General features: G+C 49.0%; 1 protein-coding gene across 5 annotated transcripts in view; it reads left to right on the top strand.

Moving 5' to 3' along the window:
• Nucleotides 1–6844: 6844 nt before the first annotated feature.
• Nucleotides 6845–23971, top strand: part of SNAP91 (synaptosome associated protein 91) — a 667800-nt gene continuing 650673 nt past the window's right edge. For 3 of the 5 annotated variants that reach the window (XM_085611031.1, XM_085611030.1, XM_085611029.1), the window contains exons 1-2: nt 6845–7096; nt 7546–7681. In XM_085611031.1, coding sequence (XP_085467157.1) covers nt 7552–7681 — 130 coding nt within the window. In that variant the 5' untranslated portion in view covers nt 6845–7096; nt 7546–7551. The remainder of the gene's footprint in view (nt 7097–7545; nt 7682–23971) is intronic. The other 2 variants (XM_085611033.1, XM_085611034.1) reach the window with 1 other exon arrangement.

Genomic DNA, 23971 nt, shown 5'->3' with positions numbered 1-23971 from the left:
GGGAGTGCTCCTCTGTCAACCAGGTCCAGGCTGCCCGCGGGGTATCGAAGAACAGAATCTTGTGCTGGAAGACGACCCGGAGGCGGGCCGGGAACTGGAGCTGGTATTGGAGTCCCAGGGAGCGCAGCTTTTGTTTCACTTCAGTGTAGGAGCGGCGCAGCTCTTGGACTTCGCGGGTGTAGTCCGGGAATATCATGATTTTGTGGTTCTGATAGTGGAGGGTGTCCTTGCAGCGGGCCTCTCGGAGAATGGCCCGGTCGCGGAAGTTCAAGAGCTTAAGGATGAACGGCCGGGGGGGCGCGCCTGGGGGCCTGGGGGCCAGGGAGCGATGGGCTCTCTCCACCACGAAAGAAGTAGATAGGCTATCCACCGGCATCCAGGACCGGAACCAGCGCTCCATGAAATCGTCCGCTCGGCCCGACTCGACTCCCTCCGGAAATCCCACTAAGCGCAGGTTGCTGCGCCGAGCACGGTTTTCTGCATCCTCGACCCGGCGGTGTAGTTCCTTAGAGTGGGTGGTCAGCTCCCGAACCTGGTCTTGTAGGTGGCGGATGTCATCTTCAGCAGTGGATATCCGGGACTCAGCTTCTGAAATGCGGGCGGTGGCATTCCGCAGATCCTGCCGGAGAAGAGCAACGTCCACCTTGACCTCTCCCACCATGCCCTCGAGGGAGGCGCGGGAGGAGTTGATGGCCTGCAGGATGGCAGCAAGGTCTGTAGCGGGGGCCGGGGCCAGCTCGGCCGCGGAGCCGGACCCCTTGTCGGAGGTTGTGAATTTGTCCATCCTGGTTTGGGTGGCCCCGGACGCCGGCTTATTGGCTTTGTCTTTACCCATTTCTGGGGCGGCAGTCCGCGATGCAGGGCAACGGACTGGAGATACACCAGCAGGATGTCGGCGGGTGCTCGGGCTGACGTGGGACCAGCAGGGGGTCAGCGGGGGGAACCCGCGGTCGGAAAGGGCCCGGCACCACCAGCCCCAGCGGTTAATCCCTGATGAGCTCCGCAGCGGGACAGCCGGTGCAATCCCCCACCGCAGTCGCGTCCGTAGGCCTCCTCCAGCAAGGCGAGGTCCAGCAATGCAGTTCACAGTCCCAGGCCAGCGGATCGTCCCTCAAGAGCCCCGCAGCCGGTAGTCGCCAGGGCCACCACTCCTGTGCACAGCCCCCCTCTCCAAGGAGACGCCTCGCCAGTGCGATCTCCCTGCCACCCCCAGGGGGGGGCACAGTGCCGCCTGTCGGATATCTTCGGCTGGGGCCCCAAACGATGAGGGGGGGGGGGAAACAGCACCGACACCCCCCGACCGCCGATGTGCGGCCCGAGTCAAGGAGGGCCCCCCCACACCCGGAACCAGCAGCCAGTCTCGGAACGAAGGGGCAGGGTCCGCGCCGCAACCAGGCGGAGAAGGGAGAGAGAAGGGGGGGGGCAGGGGTACGGGCCCCCCGGCCGCCGACGCACGGCCCGATGGGGGGGGTCTCCCCTCCGCACCCGACCCCCGCAGCCGCCCTGGTGAAACGGTCCCACGCCGCCGCACTCACCGCCTAATCCTCCAGCAGACTCCACATGGGGGGGCTCGTCACAGCACTCCAGGGGCTCCGGACCGCAGCAGCGAAGCAGGAGAGAAAAGGGGGGGGGCAGGGGTCCGGGTCCCCCGGCCGCCGACGCACGGCCCGATGGGGGGGTCTCCCCTCCGCACCTGCCCCCGCAGCCGCCCCGGTGAAACGATCCCACGCCACCGCACTCACCGCCTAATCTGCCAGCAGAATCCGCACGGGGGGGCCTGTCACAGCACTCCAGGGGCTCCGGACTGCAGCAGCGAAGCAGGACAGGGCCCAGCCGGTACCCACAGCACCCGCGGCAGCCTCGCGGCCGCCGCGTCCTCGTCTCCGGCCGGGTCAGGCCTGCGCCCCTCGTGGGCGCTGCGCAGCCGCCACCGTCCGCCGCCGGCCGGGCTTCGCGTCGTCTAGGGAGGCCCCTGGTGATCACAGCGCCCCAGGAGCAGACGTGGGGCACACACCCCAGCGCCCAGAGCGGGCCGGCCAGGGCAGTCCAGGGGGGAGTCCAACGGATTTGCGGGGACCGGCGTCGGGAGCCTCACGGAAAGGCGTCCATGCCGGTCAGGCGCCACCTAGCGCTCCGAGAATTCATGTCTTTAGTGAATGCTTAATCATATCGCCGTTTTAGTTTTCAACATAAAGGCAAATATTTGCTTGCCTGGCGCAGTACTTAAGGTCAATGACTAGATTTTAAGTACCCAGGGTCAATTGTATCCACAATTCATGCAACGTAACGCAGCAAACCACCTTGCTGCACTTCTCTGCGTAAAAGGAAGAGGGCACTAATGTGCTGTATTTAACATTACACTGTGCATTCTCTGCCTGCACTGGCACACAAACTGTTGCCTAGCGCCAATATAGGCACCCTTACACCATGGTGCAAGGGTGCCTGCATTGCAGTCAAGACTCTTTTTGTGCAGGGAGGGGGTATCTTCTTGCACAAAAACAATTGTCTGAGGTATATTCCTCTTTCTATGTGTGCTGTAGAATGCAGCACACATAGAAAGATAGAAAGAGGAAACAACGAAGAGAAATAAACATATTTCTCCATGTTGCGCCTAATCTGGGTCTTCCAGTAATTGTAAATCATGGAATGCGCTGAAATCCATGGGTTGATGCTTGGGAACACCCATGCTCCACCCACGGAACTCCTCCCTGGGACAGGCTAACGCAAGACTGCAATTTGCTCTGCCGTGCGTTACTCCAGATTTACCAAGCCATGCAGAGCCATGCAGGGTGGCCTTGCGTGGCTTGATAAATCTCTCTCGGGTTTTGCGTCGCCCTTGCACCCCCTTGCGTGGCGCAAGGGCAAAGCAAAACCTCAATACATTTCCCCCCAAATATCTTGCATCCAGTTAGGGGTCTTGCCATGTCTGCTTGACTAATTTCTTTTAGGCTGAGTTGAGCTGGTTGTTGAAGGCAGGCAGGTCTTTTCCTATGGATTTCACCTCCGCAGGCCTTATATGTACCGTAGGGTCAAACCTGGCCATAGCAGAACCTATGATTGAGATCCCTTTTAGGATCATCTCACATGTGGTGTCCAAAACCATTGCGGGATCCTGTATTGTGCCACCATGGGTGTTATTGAGTGCTTGAGAGAATATGAGATGGAGAACTGGGCGGCTGGTAGACATGGATTTAAAGCGAACCGATTGACAGGCGTGCAACCCAGGTAGCACAGGGCATCAATTCACATTGACAACCACACCTTTCAAAGGGATCCCAGCAGTTCTTATTCTGCATATGGCGCAGTGTCTTCAGGAGATCTGAGCAGGTTGATGAGTCAATGTGACATGGAGTGCCAGTGGTATCTTTTCAGGAGGGAGTTATTCATTCGACCTTGAATCTACATGGCCCAGTGTCCTCCCTTGCCCTGAGCATCAAAGGACTGCCACGCCACTCTTTCTGCCATCACAGGTGTACCTGAAAGGCACACCAGACTCTATTCTGTACCAGTAGCATACAAACATCTGGCTATTTTGGTCATGTCAGTAGAGTTGGTCAGATGGACGGAGTAGCCACTAAACAGGTGGGTGGAGTTGCCAGTCATATATGCCCTCAGGTGCCAACCTCTTTATATCAGTTTCTCTGTAAATGACAGGAAATTATAGTGATCATTTAGTCTTCAGAGAATGCAAAGCAGCTATTACAAGAATGTCTTACATCTGCTGGTCACCCATTGCAGTGGCTGGTAGTCAAGGTCCACAAAGAGAATGTTAATACGTTACTCACAGGCTTCTCTATCCTGATGTCCTTGCTCAATTGTCTCTTCCACCTGCTCCACGAATAGGTAGCGGGTTGTGGACCACAAGATCAGGTTTAATGTATCCTCATCTGGTGCATCAGGTCAGCATCATATCGCTGAGGTAACCATCTCTATGCGTTTTGTTAAGACCAGCCTCCTCCCATAATGATGTCCCTAGTAAGGCCTCTCAAGGCTGGGTAGCGGCATGTGGCCAATTGAAGTCCAACACAGGACCCATTCTGAGTAGATATTCACCAGGGGGAGGGGCCTAGTACACTGATGTTGTCCCATGGTCCTAGTGACTTTATAACATGCTGCTGTACCTTTGAATTCCAGTAAGTCTGGTCGGAGGTCAGTATCGGGCTCTGAGCAGTGCCAGGTAATGGTGTTTGTAGGGGTCATGGGTGCTGCTCACCTCTATTTCTGTCACTATGTGGTATTCAGAGTTTGTCCCCCTGCTTCCTCCAAACCCACTTGTGATCACTAAATGGTCCCTAGAATTTGGAAGAGCTGCTCCAGTTCAGTTGTGATCAGCGGAGCTTTCTCAAGGGGCAACAATCTTGGCAAGGTTTAACTCTTTCCTCTTGTGTTAGAATTCAGGGAGATCAGATACAAATGGCACCAATAAATAGAAAGAGCAGGTGGCAAATACAAATAGCTACATATGAAAAAGGTAAAACAAGAAGCCTACCAACAAATAACACCAAGAAAACTGTGAGAAAAATACTTTATTTCCAAGAGTGGAAACTCTGGAGAACAGGCCAGTGGCGAGTATTGAAAAATAGTGTGCGCCAGTTCCAGGACAGCTTACCCCTTACGTAATGTACCCCACACGATAGTTCTGGGTCACGTTTGGCCATGGTAGAATGAAGACAGTGAGATCCATGAACGTGGTGCCTGGCAACATTGTGTTTGGGTTGTTGTGGCACCAATTTTTCGCTATAGTTCATTCACCAGCTTTGCGTTCCCTCACATTTGCTATTTTGCTTCCCTCATCGGTGCCTCACAATTTCCACTTCGCCCAGCCTTCCTGGTCCTTCCTCCCCTTTTGAGAAGGCTGGTTGGTTTGTGCTGTGTATATGTTCCAAACTTTAGGTGTAAGCCAGCAAAGCTTGAGTTTCAGAAGGTCTTCAGTAATCCATGGGGTTCGTCCCAGGTTGTAGACGCACAGTGGTAAAATAACCCATATTCTTTATTATGTATCCACTTCCCTGATACTTTGTGCACGATATTGGTCTAACTCAGGGTAATTTTTCCAGTTGATACATAGTTGCAGGAAGCCTCGAATTGACCTCATCCCTTACCAGTCACCAATGAAGACGGGTTGCCCCATCTTCTCTATTGTTCTTTCCTTTCTCATAAAGCATAGATAAGTGATCCTAACAAAGCTCCAGGGGCAGAATCTGTTGGGAGAGCAGGATTTGAGTGGAAACTGCCTGCCTTCTACCTCAAACTTAGAACTAAAACAGGATGCGGGTACATCTGTCTGCTCCTTGGTAAGGGTAGCCAAAGGAAGCCTCAGCGCAGAAATTCAGATATAAACGAACTAACTCTAGTAGTTCACAAATCTGAGGAAACTTTGGATGTCTTTGTTGGAGATCGATCTCTGCCAGTCCACAACTTCCTGCAAAAATGCCATTGGTTGTTTTTATATAACACAATAACTCTATGTGGCTTGTATGGATGTGGCACTTTTCCATAAAAACAATTTAGGAACAGGCTAAAAAAGGCTTCTAGTACATGAGTGATGTGTGAGACAAGAAGCAGTAATACACCTAAATGTCTTCCAAATACACAAGGCATATGCACTTGAAATTACTTGAAAGTTGCAGTTTACAAATGCCTGGAAAGTCACAGGGGCCATTGCAGAGCCCAGAGGACATCCCAACGCAATACAAATAGTTGTGTCTGGTTTGGGGTAAATCTTCCATTTGTCCCCAGGATTGTAAACCCTTTTGTATGCAGTTTGGTAAATGGCTAGATATCTCGCACCTGGGTCAGGAGGTCAGGATTCAAAGGTAACTGAAAAAATGCTTTTCTCACGAACTCATTGCGTTTGTGGTAATCAACACAAGGCTGTAAATATCTATATTTTTACTGAATAAAAACTAATTGTGCCCCCGCTGGCAATGTTGAAGATGAGATTTAACTCATGTGAATGCTTTCTAGTATGCACTCCTTAAGAACCTGCCACCACTTAGTGTTGCTGGCTAAAAACGAGAACTGACTGAAAGTTGCCCTAATTAACTCCAGTAGAAATGCACTTACCACTCAGCATAGGGAATAAATCCGCAGGAAAGGGGTTCACGGGTACTGATAGGGAGCGCACAGCCGGGAATGGGACGAACACGCAATAATAGGCAACCTACTGGTAAGAATGAAAAGGCAGAGTACACTTGTGGCATGGGGGGTATCGGCAGAAGTAAAGAGTGCACATCCGAGGATGTGGATTATACGCTGCATTACCTGGAAGGAGGATGCAAGGACAGTGAAGTAGAAACGCTGGAAGGAACAAGGGTTGCCTAATCAGAGAAGGGGTTGTACAGGCAGGAATACGGTGTGTATAAAGAGACAAGATGAGGGTGCATAAGCAGGAACTAGGATGCATAAACAGAGATGGGGACTAGCAGGGGAGACACATTGGAACTACAGACTACTTATGCAGGAATGGTTATGCACAAGCAGAGATTGAGTGCTGGGATGAGAAAACAGAGACAAGCACAGAAAATGTGCTGGGTGAAGGTGTTCATGTAATAAAAGAACATGCACAGGCAGGGGTGGAAAAGCACGGGTAGGGGCAGACGGCGCTAAGGCATGGCTGAGGATTCACGCGCGGGGATCTCCAGTGCATCGACAGCGATAGGGAAATGAACGGATGTGAGGATACAGGCAATGATAGGGAATGACTCCCAGGGCAGGGATGGCTGCCTGAGATGGATGCCAGGCTGCATCCTATGCAGTGACAGCGCGAGTAGGCGGGGCTGAAGGATGATAACGGTTTGCTGGTGAAGCATCACCTGACTAGGAGAAACCACAGACCTACGGCGCGGGGGGAGGGCGAGCCCACTGAACAGGCTGCGAGGGGGAGGGATTAGGTCCTGGGCAGCGAGAGGGAGGTCGGAGCGGGGATTATTAGATTCTGCGGCACACAAGGCCCCTGTGCTGCTCTGAGTCCCGGGAGAGGGGTATACCGCACACTGCACCGCCCCTCCTTGCACCGGCCTGTCCTCCCCCGCACAGCAGCCCCGGGCAGCACCGAAAGCAGCAGCAGCAGGACAGGAGGAGGAGCCGCTGACAGGTTTGTACCTGGCCCAGCCCCGGGGCCGCTTTACTATACCTGCTAGGAGGGGGCGCCGGCAGCAAGCGGGCTGGGGAGCGCCTGGTTATTCTGGGCTGCTTAATAATTGATGCCGTAGACAGCAGGGAGGGGGCGAGCGTGTGAACAAGAAACAGCAGCAGGGGAAGGGGGCGAGCCCTTACCGTGGGAAGCGCGTGATATTGGGAGGTGCGAGCCCCTTATAAGCAGGGCCCCCCATTGTTCGCCCCCACCTGAGCAGCGGTGCAGCTCCGCCCACACTCCAGGTAGTGTAGTGAACTCGGTCCTCAGCTGCTCTGTGAGGATGCGTGCAGCGCTGCACTGAGGTCCAGCGGCCCTTATTTGGGGGGATGGGGGTGCCTCCCGCGCACAGCTGTTCGCTCTGTACTCCCGCACATCTCTGATCCTCAGTTTCTTTCTTCCATCACCAGTACAAGATGTCGGGCCAGACGCTGACGGATCGCATCGCCGCTGCTCAGTACAGCGTCACCGGATCGGCAGTAGCCAGAGCCGTGTGCAAGGCGACAACCCATGAGGTTATGGGGCCCAAGAAGAAACACTTGGAATGTAAGTAGAAAGCCCTGTCCAATTCTGTCAGCCCCTAGTACTGTAAGCCGCCTCCATCACTGTTATCTTTCCAATCCTTCCAGGCCTCCATTCCTATCCTCAACTTATCTGTCACGCCATTCCTCCCAGTGCCATCCCGTTATTCCCATTTCCATGGCAGAACCCCATTGTATCAGCCGATGACTTAACCTCCTTACACGTACTCTACTCAGGGAAGTCCTAGCAGCACCGACCTGCGCCCCAATTCCTTAACGTTAATCAAGTCACCCATGTGAGGTTCCATTTCTTTGCACGATGCCACACCTACTCTCCTATGACCTTCACCAGTGCATGCAATTTCAGGGTCGAACGTGCACGTACAGCCCTTTGTGACTGGCTTCTGCCATACAGCGCTAGAGCCATGGTATATGAGCAGGTTTACTTTGTTTTCTTTCAGGAGCTGTGTAGGTAATTGGAGAAGGTTCCTTGCGACTGCTTGTAATTCAAAAATTTCACACAATTGGTCCATGCGCTCCTAACATTCCCCCTTCTAAGTAATCGTCAATAATATTGTGTTGAGACACCACAGAGTTTCAGGCATCCCAAGAAAAAGAAGCCTTCATTGCACGCTCAGTCAGTCAAAGTAACGTTTATTTAGACCACAGGTCTTTAAACAACATAAAAACACAATTTTTTGTTTAAGTATTCTAAAATCATCACCATTTCATCAACCGTTACCATTAAAATAAATATCCTGTAAGAAGAAGAAAACAAAGCGGATTTCCGTACACTTCATTACACGATTGATTACACAATTACTCAAAATATAGATCATGGTCACACCCATATATAAAATAGATAAATACTTTAAAAAGTAATTATAATTTTTTTTAAGAATTATCCTTTCTAAAAAATTTACAACGCTTTTGGAGCAGACGCAGAGACAACTATTCCGGGCTACTGTGCCACATGAATGGTGACCCTGAATACACCTTATATACTATACTGTGTCTTAGGACTTGTATCAGGAAACGAACATACACAGTGACTTTAATTTTGAGGTGAGTCTGAAGACACCTTATATACTGTGTCTTAGGACCTTTCTGTTGACTTGTATAAGGAAACAAACATACACCGTGACTCTAATTTTGAGCCCAGAAGAAGTCCCTATTGGGACGAAACGCGTTGGCTAAAAGGATTATGAATAGTGGATTTTAAACAACTTTATATGCTCATCGTTGTCAATAAAGTATCAAGGAAATCGGGTCCGGCTCTAGTGCGGTGCGACCAGTGCCACTGCACCGGGTGCTGGCTTCCTTGGGGCGCCGCGTTTGCATTTTTATTATGTTTTTGAAGCACCCGCTGCAGTGTTTCTTTCCCCCAGTAATTAACAGGCCTCACACAAATGTCAGGATAACTTGTGTGATTAATTATCTTCCTGGAGAGAGATCAGCGTTTTGTATAGTTGATGTTTTGACTTGTGAAGGTAGTGCAGAGGGTTAATATGCCTGCTGCAAAGAACGTGTACCATGTAGATTACACAGTGCACATCATGTAAATAGATCAGCAGGTTACTGCTTTTAAAAGAGACATCCTTTTGTTACTTGCAATTTATAACTTAAAGTCCTAATATTCAACAGTGAGCTATTAACTTTCATCATAAGACTGCATACACACTGCAAAGTATACATTAGAACATTGATTAATGTTGCATAAAGAGTTAATTTGGCTAGAAATCGATTCTTATTATTAAAGAAAACTCCCAACTACGCTGTTTTCTTTTTCGACTCTGAGTTTGTGCTTCTCCACACCAAGCAATCTTAAACTATACTGCCTACAGTATGGATGACATGTGACTCCTACACTTTCAGTCCTTTGGCTTATGTAACATTTCCTATACACTGATTTACACACGTATGATTGATTGTCTGTGTGTAATGTGTGTGTGAGATGCAAAGTGCTCGGACACCCTACACTGGTATGAGTGGCGCTGTATAACTAATTCAATGCATCTGAGAGAGTGTGGTTATGGAGATTTGGTAAATGTTAAAGGGTGCTAGTGAGAGAATCCATGGTGGAGGTGGTCATTGGGGGGGGCGCCAACAAACATTGTTGCACAGGGCGCCACCAGCGCTTAAGCCGGCCCTGAAGGAAGTAAGAACACAACGACTTGGCATATTCTTCAGATCATCACGAACAATTTGTGTCTAACTGACCTTGAATGCTTACATAATTGATGGGTGCGGATTACAGGGTTTTTTGATTGCTTTAAGTTTGGAAATTCCAAATAGGGAGTGGAGAGGGGTGCACTTCCTGGTTTCCCTGCACCATTACGACTTTGCCATACTATTTTGTTAACAGGTGCGGTATTTCTGCCTTTGCCTCAACCCTTATTTTCTCTGTTGTCTATTTTGTTGTTAGAGATAGTTAGCTACAGTGCTTGTACAATATTTTGTAAAGCTAGCTCCTTTTTTGTAATGACGCAGGTTGCATTTTGTTTGATGTTGAATTGGACGTAAGCTTAGTTTAGCTTTCGTACCGCAATCATGTGGCTTATACTGTTTTCATTGGTGCTGCAGGTTACAGAAGTCTGTGTACAGACAGACAGTAGCCTGTCTCCATCAGGTACTAGTGTACTGAAGGTGTAAGAACACTTGACTGACAGATTTAGAATCCCAGGTGTATTTTTCTTTACACAAAGTGAAAAAAGAGTACCTTAAGTGTTTCATATTACAGTGGATGTTGTTGCTGCAAACTTTCACAATTAAGTAATTCATTGTGTATTTTCAAAGCTCGAAATACATGTTTTAGATCTGAATGTAGGACACAGAAAAAGCAAGATTGATTGATTGATTGAGGTACTTATAGAGCGCAACTATCACCCTACGGGCATCTTGGCGCTTGCATTGGTAACCCGTCCTGGTTTTTCCCTGTAAGATAACCTGTACTGGGCATCCCCAAGGTGAAAGCCAGGCATCCCGCCGCGGGGGGCCGTTGTGTAGATTAAGCAGGCTTGTTGCCCAGAGCTGCATAGTGTGAACTCGTGCTTAGAGTGGGCACCGAAGCGAGAATTATCGAGTCCGTGGACAATTGGGTTCTGGACCCTGCCGCGTCGGGAATCAAACCCAGGTCCCGGGCCTGATCTCTGCTTCAGGGTATGCCTCCTCTAACCAGTGAGCTACACTTCACCATTATCTAACACAAAGCGTAGACACATGGGAAACGTTACATTTCGTGTAGGCAGCCCAACAAAGTCAAATGGTGAAGAACATGAGGTCAATTGTATTTTTTGTTTATTTTCTATGTATGTGTTTGATCATGACCATGGTGTCCCAGCCTGTGGACACGCATTCAGCCAGTTCTGAATTGTTACACGACTACAGAATGTTCTAACCTGGGATTGTTTTGTTTTTACCATTATAAGTATGGGCTTAAAATCCCTGGCATTGAAGGTTTTTTGTTGTTGAAATCCTTGAAGTTGGGTAAGATTTAGTTGGCAGCTATGCAGGTCTCCAAGGGTTTCCTTGCATGAGCTTTGTGTACCTGTCGTTCCTGTGTGTACGGGTCTGCACAGATTTTCGTGCATAGGAATTGGTTTATGCCTGTATGGAAGTTGTCTAACTCCGTCTGCATTTGGGGATACATTTATGCAGCTGTATTCTTTGCATACCCTACACAAAGGGGAAACATATTTGTGTTAACAATGGTGGCATTTATACTGACCATAAAGTGAAATTCTCATCCACGTGGGAATCCTACTCCAGAGGGCTGACACCTGTGAAATACTTTTTTCACAGAAGCATTCTTAAATGATTCCTCCTGTGATCTCTTTATGAGGTAGGGACCCTCTCTCTTGCTGCATCTTCTTTCCTTTGAATGGATATTGAAATTCAGTAGTAACTGTTCTTTTTCTGGATTACGAGAAGTTATTTTTCCTGCTTTGGTACTTGAAGGTTTTTAACATAAGTTTTGCCTAGGAGCTCGCATGGCGCAAAGCATTTTCTGATTTCCTGACTAATCTTCTAAAAGCCATTGAGCCGTGCACAAAACTGTGCAGGGCCATGTGAAACCCTGCTCAACCCACACAATGTTAAAAATGTTGCTGATGGAAAGAAACTTTTCTAAATTATTAAGTAATGAATATGAAGCAGCACAGTGATTACACGATAGTTAGTTTTCTTGAAGACAGGAACTATTTTTTCACTTGACAACGGGGTGCGCTTTTTGGCTTTCTCTGATCTGCTCTCATACATTGTAACTCGCATTGCAGTTTGTTTAATGTTGGAAGTAACTACTGGACATTTTACATACATGAGGACGGGGGGGGGGGGGGGTTGAACTAGTGTCAGTTCTAGAACTAGAGTTCACAGCAGAGTCCACTGAAGGTATTCTACATATAGTTCCATTGCGTTCTTGCAGAGCTCTCAATATGTCGCTATTTTTTGCTACCTCATAATGTCAGGCTAAGTTATTCTATAATTATCAACAACGATCAATACCTTTTTGAGCTGCATTACTGCCAATCTGTTCGTGTATGCTATCTGCAAATGTTGGACGTGCGCTATAGAACATGTTCTACAAGGGATGACGCTCCAATTAGTTTTACTTGCATTTTTCTCATTCAGGGAAAAACAATGGCATGTGCCTTGTTTTATACAGTACAGCAGTGCATATTTCATGGACTATTAAAGTCAAGGAATGCAGTTTTTAGAACATATGTTTATCAGGCTTTTCCATTTTGCAAATAAAATTGAAAATAAGCAGGGAACGAGTAATAAGATTACGACACCCTACTTCCATGAGGGACTTGTGAGAACACTCTACTCCTTTTCCTAATGGGGCCATGTCTTGATCCCTATCTTGACTACTATTTGAGGTAGTGATGCCCAGTGTTGACTACTTCCTCATATCCATCTCCCCCTCACCTACCTACCTAGCAGTTAAATAAGAAGGCATTCATGGCCCAGTTAACAGTAATCATCAAGGAAGATAATTTATTTATCGATCGAGTTTTATGTAGCACGAACATGACCCTAAGGTATCCGAGTGCTTCACAGAGTTGGCATAGCAGCAGATTACATGAGTTACATTTGTAGTAAATATAGTTACATAGTGACCATATGTAAATGAAGTGTGTGAAAGATGTTTGATCAGGGGCGGCGCTGAGCTGCGGTGAATCCAGACCCTCACTGGAGGCGCCGTGGACGCGAGTAAAGAATCTGCCACTGGACCCATGCTGGGTTGCCTCCTCTGGACTGCAGTGAGTGACGCCGTGTAAGCAGCTTAGGTGGCGGGGTGGGGGCGCGCGAGTTGCACCGCAGTGCCTGGGGCCACACGCCACGCTAGTGGGTGCCAGCCCGTGCTCAGTCTACCTGTCTGCCCGCACTTGCCCTGCGACGGGGGCGGCACACCCCCCAAGTCTCCCCGATATCTCTGGCCCTCTCCTCCGGCTTGCTCCCTGAGGCCCACGCTCCAACATCCTCCAGCGCTGCGCCCGCGGCGTCGGTGGTGCCTATCGCCGCTGACCTGGCGTATTGACGACACGTCCGGACCTGCCGGTGATATCAGGGCAACCACCGGTGGTCAGCCACAATCTCTACTTCCTGCCATACTGCTCCACTGCGTGTGCCCACCCCCCCCCACAGCGCTTTGCCACAGGAGCCGATCACGGACCGCGGGGGATTGCTGCCCACCTGCAGCCTTGAGTGCCCAGCACGCCTTGGGGACTGTCGCCCAGTGGCCCCAACGCTCGCCAGCTCCCAGTGCTTACCCAGCTGCTGCTCCCTCAACTCCAAAGTCTCCCAGCTGCTGACGCGGGCCCGGCCGGCTGCATATGCCTCCTCATGGGGAAAGCAGACCCCAAGCAGCCCAAGGTGGCGTTTGAACAAAGCAGACTGACTCGCCAAGATGGTGCCGCCCAGGAGACAGGCGTGCTGGCCACCCAGACGGAGAGTGGAACGACGAGGGATGATGACCTAAAGGCGATCATGCTGGACGTCAGGGCAACAGTTTCCGGCATTGCTTCCCAGCTGGATAAGTTCTCCTCCAGGCTGGAGACAGTGAAGGCAAGGGTGGACTCTCATGATTCACACCTTGCGCAGGTCGAGGCAAGGGTCTTGGATGCTGAGGAAGCTAGGACCGGCGACCACCACAAACTGTTACAAATGGGCAAGGTACAGTAAGTCATCAAAAACGAGGATTTGGAGGTGCGCTCCCGGAGGAGTAACCTCCGCATCACAGGAGTGCCTGAATCCACCTACATAACAAAAGGACTACATAGAGAAACTCCTACGGGACCTGTTTGGTGATGTACTGTCCCCTGTCTTCATCGTAGAGAGGGCCCACCGCCCTCTGGGGCTGCGACCTGCACCGGGGGCTCCCGCCCGTCCAATCATTGCCAAGCTGCTGAACTTTCGTGACCAAGATGCAATCCTCCGAGCTGTCCGCGAGAGAGGAGAGGTCTGTCATCAAGGCACCTCTCTCGCCTTCTACCCGGACTTCACGATGGCGGTGCAGGCTGCCAGGCGAGAGTTCCTACCGGCCAAACGACTGCTCCAAAAGCACGACGTATCATACTCCTTGGTCTACCCGGCCAAACTGCGGGTTAAAGATGGTTCCCAAACACTACTTCACCGAGCCATCTGCCACCCTGGCCTTTGCAAAGAAGTTAGACAAGAGACCGCGCTTGTCCCTGCCCAGCTCGCAACAAGAGCAAGGTTGCGATCTCCGTGACGACTAGCTTGGACACCTACTATTTTGTCTTGGCCTCCCTGCTTGGTAATTCCACCGCCCATTCAGGCTATTGCCAGTTCACTCTGTATTCTCACAGCTAGACCCCCCCTGTTTTCTCCTGCCGGCCCCTCTTCTCCTGGGGGGCAGGTTGTTCCACTGCGCCAGGCCACATTTGCAGTGAAAGACAGTGTTCCACATCGTCTAAGGTCATCCTGGACCTAGTTGTCATTCTTCGCACTGTGGAACTGTAGTCTGAACTATACCTTTGCTTGGCCACCCCATCCTCGAGATGGGGCGTGTGTCTGGTGGAGCCATGCGTCCTAGGGATAAATCCCTTCTAAATCTCCTTGGGTCCCTCTACACGTTTGCTTCCTTGGAACACGGTGGGGTGGTGTACTCAACCTAATTGGGGAGTTGGAGTGGGTTGGGAGTGGGGGGGTAAGGTTTTGCCAGGGTGGTTGCCTCCTCTTGGTGGCTTGTTTTATGTTCTTTTTTGTAGTGCTCTTTATCCCATGTTGCTTGATTCGCTGTCACATGCCTTGTCACTGGGTCTTGCCATTTACCCTGCACATCGGCCTCTATCCGCAGTCCAGCGTCACCACACCTCAGCATGACAGAAACCACGCTTTGAACTTGGAACATTCGCGGCCTTAATGATCATCGTAAGGCCCGCCTAGTGCACGCCCACATCATCAGACACAATTTGGACATCTGCTTTCTCCAGGAGACGCACCTCCTGTCGGCCACCTCCTCAAGGCTCCTGTCAAAGCATTGGGGAGAAATGCACTCTTCCTTCTACTCTAACTATTCACGTGGGGTGTCCATCCTCCTGCGCAGGGGACTACCCTGGCACACATCCCAAACCATCATAGACCCGGACAACCTATTTGTGATTCTACACGGTACTCTCCTTGCCCAACCATTTATCCTTCCGGCCATTTATGGCCCCAACTCCGACAGTCCGGAGTTCTTCTCACAAGTCTGGCAGCACATTTCCACTCTAGGACCCACCACTCTCCTCTTGGGGGGAGGGGGAAGACTTCAATTCTACACTCTCACCCTCGCTTGACCACTCCGGGATGCACGCTCAGCACCCCCGTGCTACTGCACTCTTACAATCCATTTTGTCTGACAATTCCCTGTTGGATGCATGGCGACATCCCCACCCGGATGTGCATGAGGGTACCTGCATGACTGGTTCGTGGGGCTGCTGGTATGGGTTGGATCTTTGAGGCACCGCTTGCGATGCTTTCTCCTGGGTTACCTCCGTAGATCATATGGCCCAAACTCTCTCCGACCATGCCCCGTGCACTTGCGCCTGCGCGTCCCACAAACCCCACACCGCATGTTCACTTGGCAACCGCCCCCCAATACGTTGCGCGACTGTCTTTCGAGACGAGATACCAACGTCTATCGTTAACTACTTCGAACTTCACTCCGGCTCAGTAGATTCTCCCTCGACCCTTTGGGAGGGTTTCAAGGTTGTGATCCGAGGTGAGTGTATGTCTAAATTGTCCGGTGTGCTACCCTCCGTCCGGAGTGTCCTGGAGTCTCGAAGGGGAAATGCAGAACCTGGACTCTCAGCAGTCTCAGAACCCCAATCCCGACACCCTGGCTTTGATAAGAAGCAAACTCATTAACTTTCAGGAGAAGCCAATGGAGAAATCTCATTCCTGGGCAGGGAGGCTACAGCCCGCCGCTATGGAGAGGGCGATCGCCCTGGGAAATCCCTGGCCAATCTACTGCGCCAACCGCACGCAGCTACATATGTCACAGCTTTCCAAGCTTGAGGCCCGGACAGGACAACCTCTTCCCCCCCCCCCCCCCCACCGAGGAGGTTGCCAGGTTCTCCACTTTTTACTCGCAGCTATACGCTGCTGGGGAGGCTCCCTCCCGCGAAGTCCTTGATCAATACTTTTGAGACGATCGAACTCCTATGGCTGGGAAATAGGCACCGGGAATACCTTGATGCACCGTTCACCAAAGAAGAGATTTTGGCCATCATTAGTGGCCTCCCCAGAGACAAAGCTCCTGGCTCTGACGGCCTACCTGTGTCCTTCTATAAGCAACTCTCGCCTCTCCTGGTCCCGCATCTGGCTGCCATGTACAATGAATCTTTTGAATGTGGCCGGTTCCCCCCACACTCCGCGTGGCCTTACTTACACTTCTTCTAAAGCCCGACAAATCCCCCGAGCTCTGCGACTATCTCCCTCCTATCCCTCATCAACACCGATTAATAACTTTTTGACAAACTGCTGTCCTCGCACCGCCTTCCGCTTATGCCATTGATAGCCTACCAGGACCAGTCCGGCTTCATTCCTGGGCGTGCCACGTTGCACAATCTACAGACCATTTTTGCCGTCCTCCATCAGATCCATCCCTCCTTACCAGCCGTGGCTGCTCTTCTAGACGCCACCAAGGCCTTTGACACGCTGGAATGGCCCTTCCTTTTTTACCTCCTTCCTTGCTTGTGTTTCAGCCCTGTTTGTGTTCACATGTTCAAGCTGTTATACACTCTACCCACCGCCCGTATACGGGTAAATGGTCAGATCACTGAGCCCATTCACATCACGAGGGGTACTAGGCAGGGGTGCCCTCTCTCTCCCATGCTATTCGCCATAGCCATGGGGCCTCTCGCGGCCAGGCTCAGACAGCATCGCACTCAAAGGGGCATTGGCTTCGCGGCTCGGGCACTGGTCCTCTCCATGTATGAGGACGATGTCGTACTGTATATCAGCAACCCACAAAAAAACCTAGCCCCCATTATCAGGGTGGTTGTGCGGTTCGGGGGTCTGTCCGGCGTTCAAGCGAACTGGAGGTAATCCATTCTCTTCCCCCTCATGGACGCCACCACTTCTTTCACCTCGGACTACCCCTTCGTCTGGGCATCCGGTCTCACTAGATACTTGGGCATTAGGCTCAGCATGGACGTGGAAAAACGTTGGAAGGCCAACTTCGGCCACGCGATGGATTGGTTGGACACCAAAATTCAAATGTGGCAAAAACGTCCCCTATCGCTCCCAGGGCGCATTGCCATCGCCAAAATGGTGGTGCTCCCTAAATTCTTGTCTCTTCCTAATGTCACCGTCCCACTCACGGCACACTTATTTCATAAATTGCGCTCCATCATCTCTTTGGGTTGGGCTGGTCGGCAGCCTAGAATAGCATATGATATCCTTACACTCCCTCTCTCCCGTGGTGGCATGGGTGCCCCTGACTTCAGGTTATACGCGTTCAGCGCTCAGGCTAGTTTTCTTCACTTTGGTTGCACCCCACTCCTTTTTAGCCACACATCGTGGTGGAGGCCGACCTCGCTGCTCCGTGGCCGCTGCAGACCGCGCTCTTTGCCACTCCCAAACCCCCGCGCGGCGAGATTTACACTGTGCAAAATCTGCGCTGGGCCTGGAATGGCCTCCGGAAATGCGCTAGAGTACTCTCCGCACAGGCCATGCCCCTCGCAAATAACCCAGCTTTCCCTCCCTTGCAGATGGCAGGCATGGCCAGGCGCGCTGCGCACATGGTTCTCGCACTTTGGCGGACCTATACCCAGACAACACCTTCTTCAACACTGAAGCGTGACTGGCCCACTAGACACGCTGTTATACTATTAAATTAGGACGCACTGTCGAGAGCACCACTCCACATTCTCCTAGCCCCCTCCGGCGCTGGCCACCCTCCCGTAACACTGAACAGAATGGGTCTCATTGTCAGCGACAGGTGCTTGCGGTGCTCCTCCTCTGCGGTGGATTTTCCTCACCTGTGCTGGTTGTGTCCGGACGTCTCCGCCTTCAGGCGAGGCGTTTGTGCTGCCATCTCTGAGATTTCCTCCACACTTATCACTCCGGACCCCTGGTATGCCTCCTGGGCTATGTGAAGAGCTTCCCAAACGCGATTCGCAAACTCATCGCCATGTTACTGGTTCTTGCCAGGCACAGGGTGGCCATGCACTGGAGACTGAGACCGGCACCCAAGGTCCAAGCCTGGCTGGAGGACTCTGCACATTGCCAAACGCTACTTGAGGAGTTCTTGAAATTGATGCCGGCTGCTAGCCAGCTGCCCGTTATTTGGGGACCTCTTATCTCCTACCTACATGCCAAGACATCCCATCCACTCGGCAGTCAGATGAGACCGGCGGGGCAGCCTGTGTCACCCTGCGCCACCCCATGACGCTTCGTGCTACTCCCCACACACATCTCGGCCCCACTAGGTGTCGCACCTTTGCATGGTATTCTTTCTCTGTCTGATATGTCGTTCTTTGGTGTACTCCCACCGATGTGTATGTAACGGGTTTGAAAAGTGACTTGACCTGTGCTTCATTGACGGTATGTTCTTTAACATGTGGTTTAAGCTTCAATAAAAGTTTTAAAAAACCAAAAAGTGTGTGGAAGACGTTGGTATATGCTGCCAATACAATTTTGAGTTAGATACGGTGAAAATTATATATATATATATATATATATATATATATATATATTCACTGAAAAAACCATAGGTTTCACACATGTTATAGTTAGCGGAAATTTTACTGATAAAAAACCAATGAAATTCCCCCGTTATAGTTAGTGCAGGCAACTATAACTCACGCGACCGCAATCCTCTGCTTATGCTAATACTGTATTTAGACACTTATTTGCCCATGTCTTCTTCCATACATTTTTAGCTATACATATATTACAAATATTTTTTTTTTTCATAAAGACACATATGTCATCAGCAGAAGATTGCGGTCGCGTGAGTTATAGTTGCCTGCACTAACTATAATGGGGGAATTTCATTGGTTTTTTATCAGTAAAATTTCCGCTAACTATAACGTGTGTGAAACCTATGGTTTTTTCAGTGAATTTGTACGTTTTTTTAAATGCTAAGTTACTTTACGCCATTCGTGGCGTGCGCGCCCACTTAACGCAGTTCGTACCGTGCGCGCACAGTAAGCACGCGGTGCGCTTTGCGCACCGCGCGCCCACTTTACGCAGTTAGTGCCGTGCACGCACAATGGGCACGCGGTGCGCTACGCGCACCGCGTGCCCACGTTACGCTAGATGGGCCATGTACGCACGATGCGCTTCGCGCACCGTGCGCACATGGAGGACATATGATGCACTTCGTTTTGAAAGGTAATATTTTAATTTTTCGTAATTATTATAAGCCATGCACAAATGGTGCCCTTCGGGCACCATTTGCACACGGGGTGGAGAGAGTGTGGATAATTTCTTTTTTTTATTATTTTTTTTAAAAATATTATAGTTTATCTCATGTGTAATAAGACATGCACAATTGGTGGCCTTCGGCCACCAATTGCACACGGGGTGGGGAGAGTGTGGATAATTTTGTTTTTTTAATAATTTTTTACCGTACGCGTACGGTAAGCGTAATCGGCGAAATTAGCGAAAAAATTAAAATTCCGTTTTTGGCCTTGGGGGATCTTTGGGGACTCCCTCAACATGGCTATGTGTGTGGGAGCTGTCTAAACAGCCCCTTTACATGTTTTTGTGCTTTATATTTCAACATCACTCTCAGTGCGAGAGAGAAAATGGCGGCCGCCGCTTCCTGGTTTCGGCCGATTCGAATGTTTACTAAGATCTAAGAGCCAATCAGAATCGCGCTCGCGCACGCCACCGTACGCGTACGGTAAGCGTACCGTAAGCGCACCGTAAGCTGGCTCAGATATATATATTGATTTAAAGGCTATTTTCTCAGAATCTACTGAACAGATTTACACCAAACCTACAAAAGGCACTTCCTTGACCTGAGGACTACCTCTCTGCCAAATTTCTAGTAATTCTGTTCAGCCGTTCGGGCTGTAGCCCTGTCTAAAGGTCCTATGGAAAAATGCATGGGAAAAACGTGTTTTGGGACCCCCCCTTTTATCTCAGTCCCCGCTTGACGAATCCCCCCGAGACTTTCAGGGTAGGAGCGGAGCGTAGCGCCCCACCTATTTTGAGAAATTCGCGAGGATTCGTCGACCGGCGCCAAAGTTATTCAAAATAGAATGTTGCGGATTTCCTATGGAAAAGGGGTCCTAACTATAACTACCTACTGGCGACCGCCAGTAGGTAATATATATATATATATATATATATATATATATATATATTACCTACTGGCGGTCGCCAGTAGGTAGTTATAGTTAGGACCACGTTTCCATAGGAAAACCTCAACATTCTATTTTGAATAACTTTGGCGCCGGTCGACGAATCCTCGCGAATTTCTCAAAATAGGTGGGGCGCTCCGCTCCGCTCCTACCCTGAAAGTCTCGGGGGGATCCGTCAAGCGGGGGCTGAGATAAAAGGGGGGTCCCAAAACGCGTTTTTCCCATGCATTTTTCCATAGGACCTTTAGAACGAGCTACAGCCCGAACGGCTGAACAGAATTACTTGAAATTTGGCAGAGAGGTAGTCCTCAGGTCAAGGAAGTGCCTTTTGTAGGTTTGGTGTAAATCTGTTCAGTAGATCCTGAGAAAATAGCATTTAAAAGCATATATATATGTGGGCGGAGCCTAACCACACATCTCATCCTGAGATATGATTGGCTGTCAGCACTTCATCCAAGAAGTGTTGGCAGCCATCTTGGGACCAATATACATGATAGCACCTCATTAAAAAGCATTGCAGTTAATAGAAGGTTTTAAGACTTTAGTTACATTATAAATCATTTGTTGATGGTACCATACTCATTTTAGGAATTGTGGTATGTTCTAAGGTGATTTCACCATGTGAAAAAAGCCTTCTGCTGGGATATCATGATTGAGAGAAAAATATTTTCTCATGCTTTTACCACAGAGGTTTGGAAGGTGATCTATAGGCTAAACTGAGAGCTTATTTTCTGTAAATTCACATTATCTTTCTCAGTCATGTGAGAATGAAGTCTGACATTCTCAGTAAAGCATGTACATCCAACAAGGGCAGAGACTGTCAGTTGATTCCTTTGTGTTCTACTGCAGCTTCCCAGAGTGTTCCAAAGAACTACTAGAGCGCTAACAGTCCTACTTATGATAAACGTATGGCACACCTGAAGCCATCTTGCTTGGATTAAAGTGGTAACTCTTAAAACATTTAATTTAAAAAGGAACAAAATGAGGGGGTTCATTTTTCAATAAAAAGTATGATTAGTGCTGCAGAAAGAAAAATTAGGGCACATTTTGAGTGACTTCTCAAATCCTCTTCTATTTCATTAAAAAATTCTGACATGCAGACTGAAACATGCACTTTCAATACCAGCAGCAGTTTTCCCTGGTGAGCAGTAGCTTTACTACAGTGATCTAATGAGCAAAAAGAGTGCTAACATTCTGAATTTATGGCAAATGTGTGACACATCTGAATGCCTTCTTGATGGAATCAAAGTAAAAAACTGAAAGTATTTCCTACTGAGGAGACTGCAGTAAATGAGGAAATTAGGAAACTTCATAACAAATAAGTCTCCCAAGATGGCCACCAGAGACAAAAGAGCCCAAATGTAGCCCAAATATCACCCAGATGTAGCCCAAGTATAGCCCAATGACAGAATGTCCCAGAATGTTCTTAAAAACAACTAGAGCGCTTACTGTCTTCATTATGACAAAAGTATGGCACACCTGAAGCCATCTTGATTGGAATAAACTGGTAACACTTAAAACATTTAATTTAAAAAGGAACACAATGAGGAGGTTCATTTTGCCATAGAAATTATGATTAATGCTGAAGAAAGAAAATGAGGGCACATTTTGAGTGACTTCTCAAATCCTCTTCTATTTCATTAAAAAATTCTGACATGCAGACTGAAACATGCACTTTTAATACCAGCAGCAGACTTCCATGGTGCAGTAGTTTTACTACAGTGATCTAATGAGCAACTAGCGTGCTAACATTCAGAATTTATGGCAAATGTGTGACATATCTGAATACCTTCATGATGGAATCAAAGTAAAAAACTGAAAGCATTTCCTACTGAGGAGACTGCAGTACATGAGGAAATTAGGAAACTTCATAACAAATAAATCTCCCAAGATGGCCACCGGAGACAAAAGAGCCCAAATGTAGCCCAAAATCACCCAGATGTAGCCCAAATATAGCCCAATGACAGAAGTGTGCAAAACACTTATTATTTTGTGTTTTTGCAGTGTTATATAGTGCAGACTTGTCAGGTATTGGAGTGCTTTACATGAGCATTGGTTACATCACACAAGAACACATTCATTTTGGTTGTAGACATGGGGAGACTAAGTGATTTGACCAGAATCACAGAATGTCGAGCTGAAGCAGAAACTTCAACCTGGTTCCCCAGTTGCAAAGTCTGCAGTTCTGGAAGTAACACCACATCATCTCCCCTAAGTGCAACATTTAATCAAGTGGTCAACTGGATAAAAAAACATAAAGATAACAAATAATTTAAAAGTGCTTTGTCGCTATTTGAAAACTCAGAAAATATGTCCTTATTTTAGCCTTTTAGAGCACTAACCATAATTTTGATGCCAATAAGACCCTCTCATATATGTAATTTCTAAAGGAAATGCTCTAGGTATTACAGTTTTGATTACATCAAGATGATGTCAGGCGTTCCACACTTTTGTAATAAATATAGAATGTTAGCAATCTAGTTGTTCATTAGGATACTGTTGAGAGGCAGAGGCCAGGGGCACGGACTCTGAAAATTGAAGGCAGGTAGGAGGGTGCAAAGGCAACAATTTAACCACACTGAGCAGGCAGGAAGGGCCGTGGAAGCACAACAGACTATGGAGGGCAGTGGAAAGGGGGGCAGGGGCAACAAACCAACAATACAGGACTTGCAAGAGAGGCTGTTGGAGGCAAGATCTATAACGGGTCAAGGAAGCTAGGGGCGGTCCCCAGATCCCCGGGAGCCACCACAGAACTGAGCAGGAGAGTGAGTCAGGGACAAAAGGGGCACCTTAATTTGAGCCGGGGTGCCTAGGAACGCTTGCTCCAAAAATGAAGAAAACAGACATATGAGACATGGAATTGGAGGCAGAATACAATGGCAGTTTAATGAGAAGATGCAACTTCAAAGAAACCGCAGAATAGAGACATAAAGTACAAAATACAGAATCCAGATAATCATACAGCTGTCATGATATTCTCTGTATCTCAATTAATGTACTGACAGAGAGAGAGAGAAAACACATCTATAAATGCATCATGAGAAACAAGTTACACCAAGGAAAATGTTACCTAGGAACACTCACGTTTACTCTTAGAGCAAGCATTCCTGCAATTACAATACAAAATCTTTTAAATGCAAAAGTAAAGAGAACAATGGTTAAACATAACATGACATTTCATATAGGTAAAATAGAATAAGATACTTCAAGCAAAGCAGAGCAAGACATTTTAAGCAAAGGAAGACAAGAGCTCCCAGCTCTTGGGGAAAACCTGCACTGCCTGTTAACCTACATACAGGCGGCGAGGTAGTCCGTCGATATCTGTGAGTGCTCCCTTTTTATATCATTTTGTGGGCTCCTTTGCACGCTACATCTACCTACGTATGCTACCCAAAAGCTTCGTCTGCAGATTTTACCAGACATTTCGTCATTTACCCACTTAATGCTGACAATGGACTGGGTGAAAAGGTCAGTCTCTCAGGCCAATC

The sequence above is a fragment of the Triturus cristatus genome, chromosome 6 (assembly GCF_964204655.1).
Source record: "Triturus cristatus chromosome 6, aTriCri1.1, whole genome shotgun sequence".
In the NCBI taxonomy this organism is placed as follows: Eukaryota; Metazoa; Chordata; class Amphibia; order Caudata; family Salamandridae; genus Triturus; species Triturus cristatus.
Note: the sequence above shows the minus strand (reverse complement) of the source record. Positions and strands in the feature narration are given on the sequence as shown.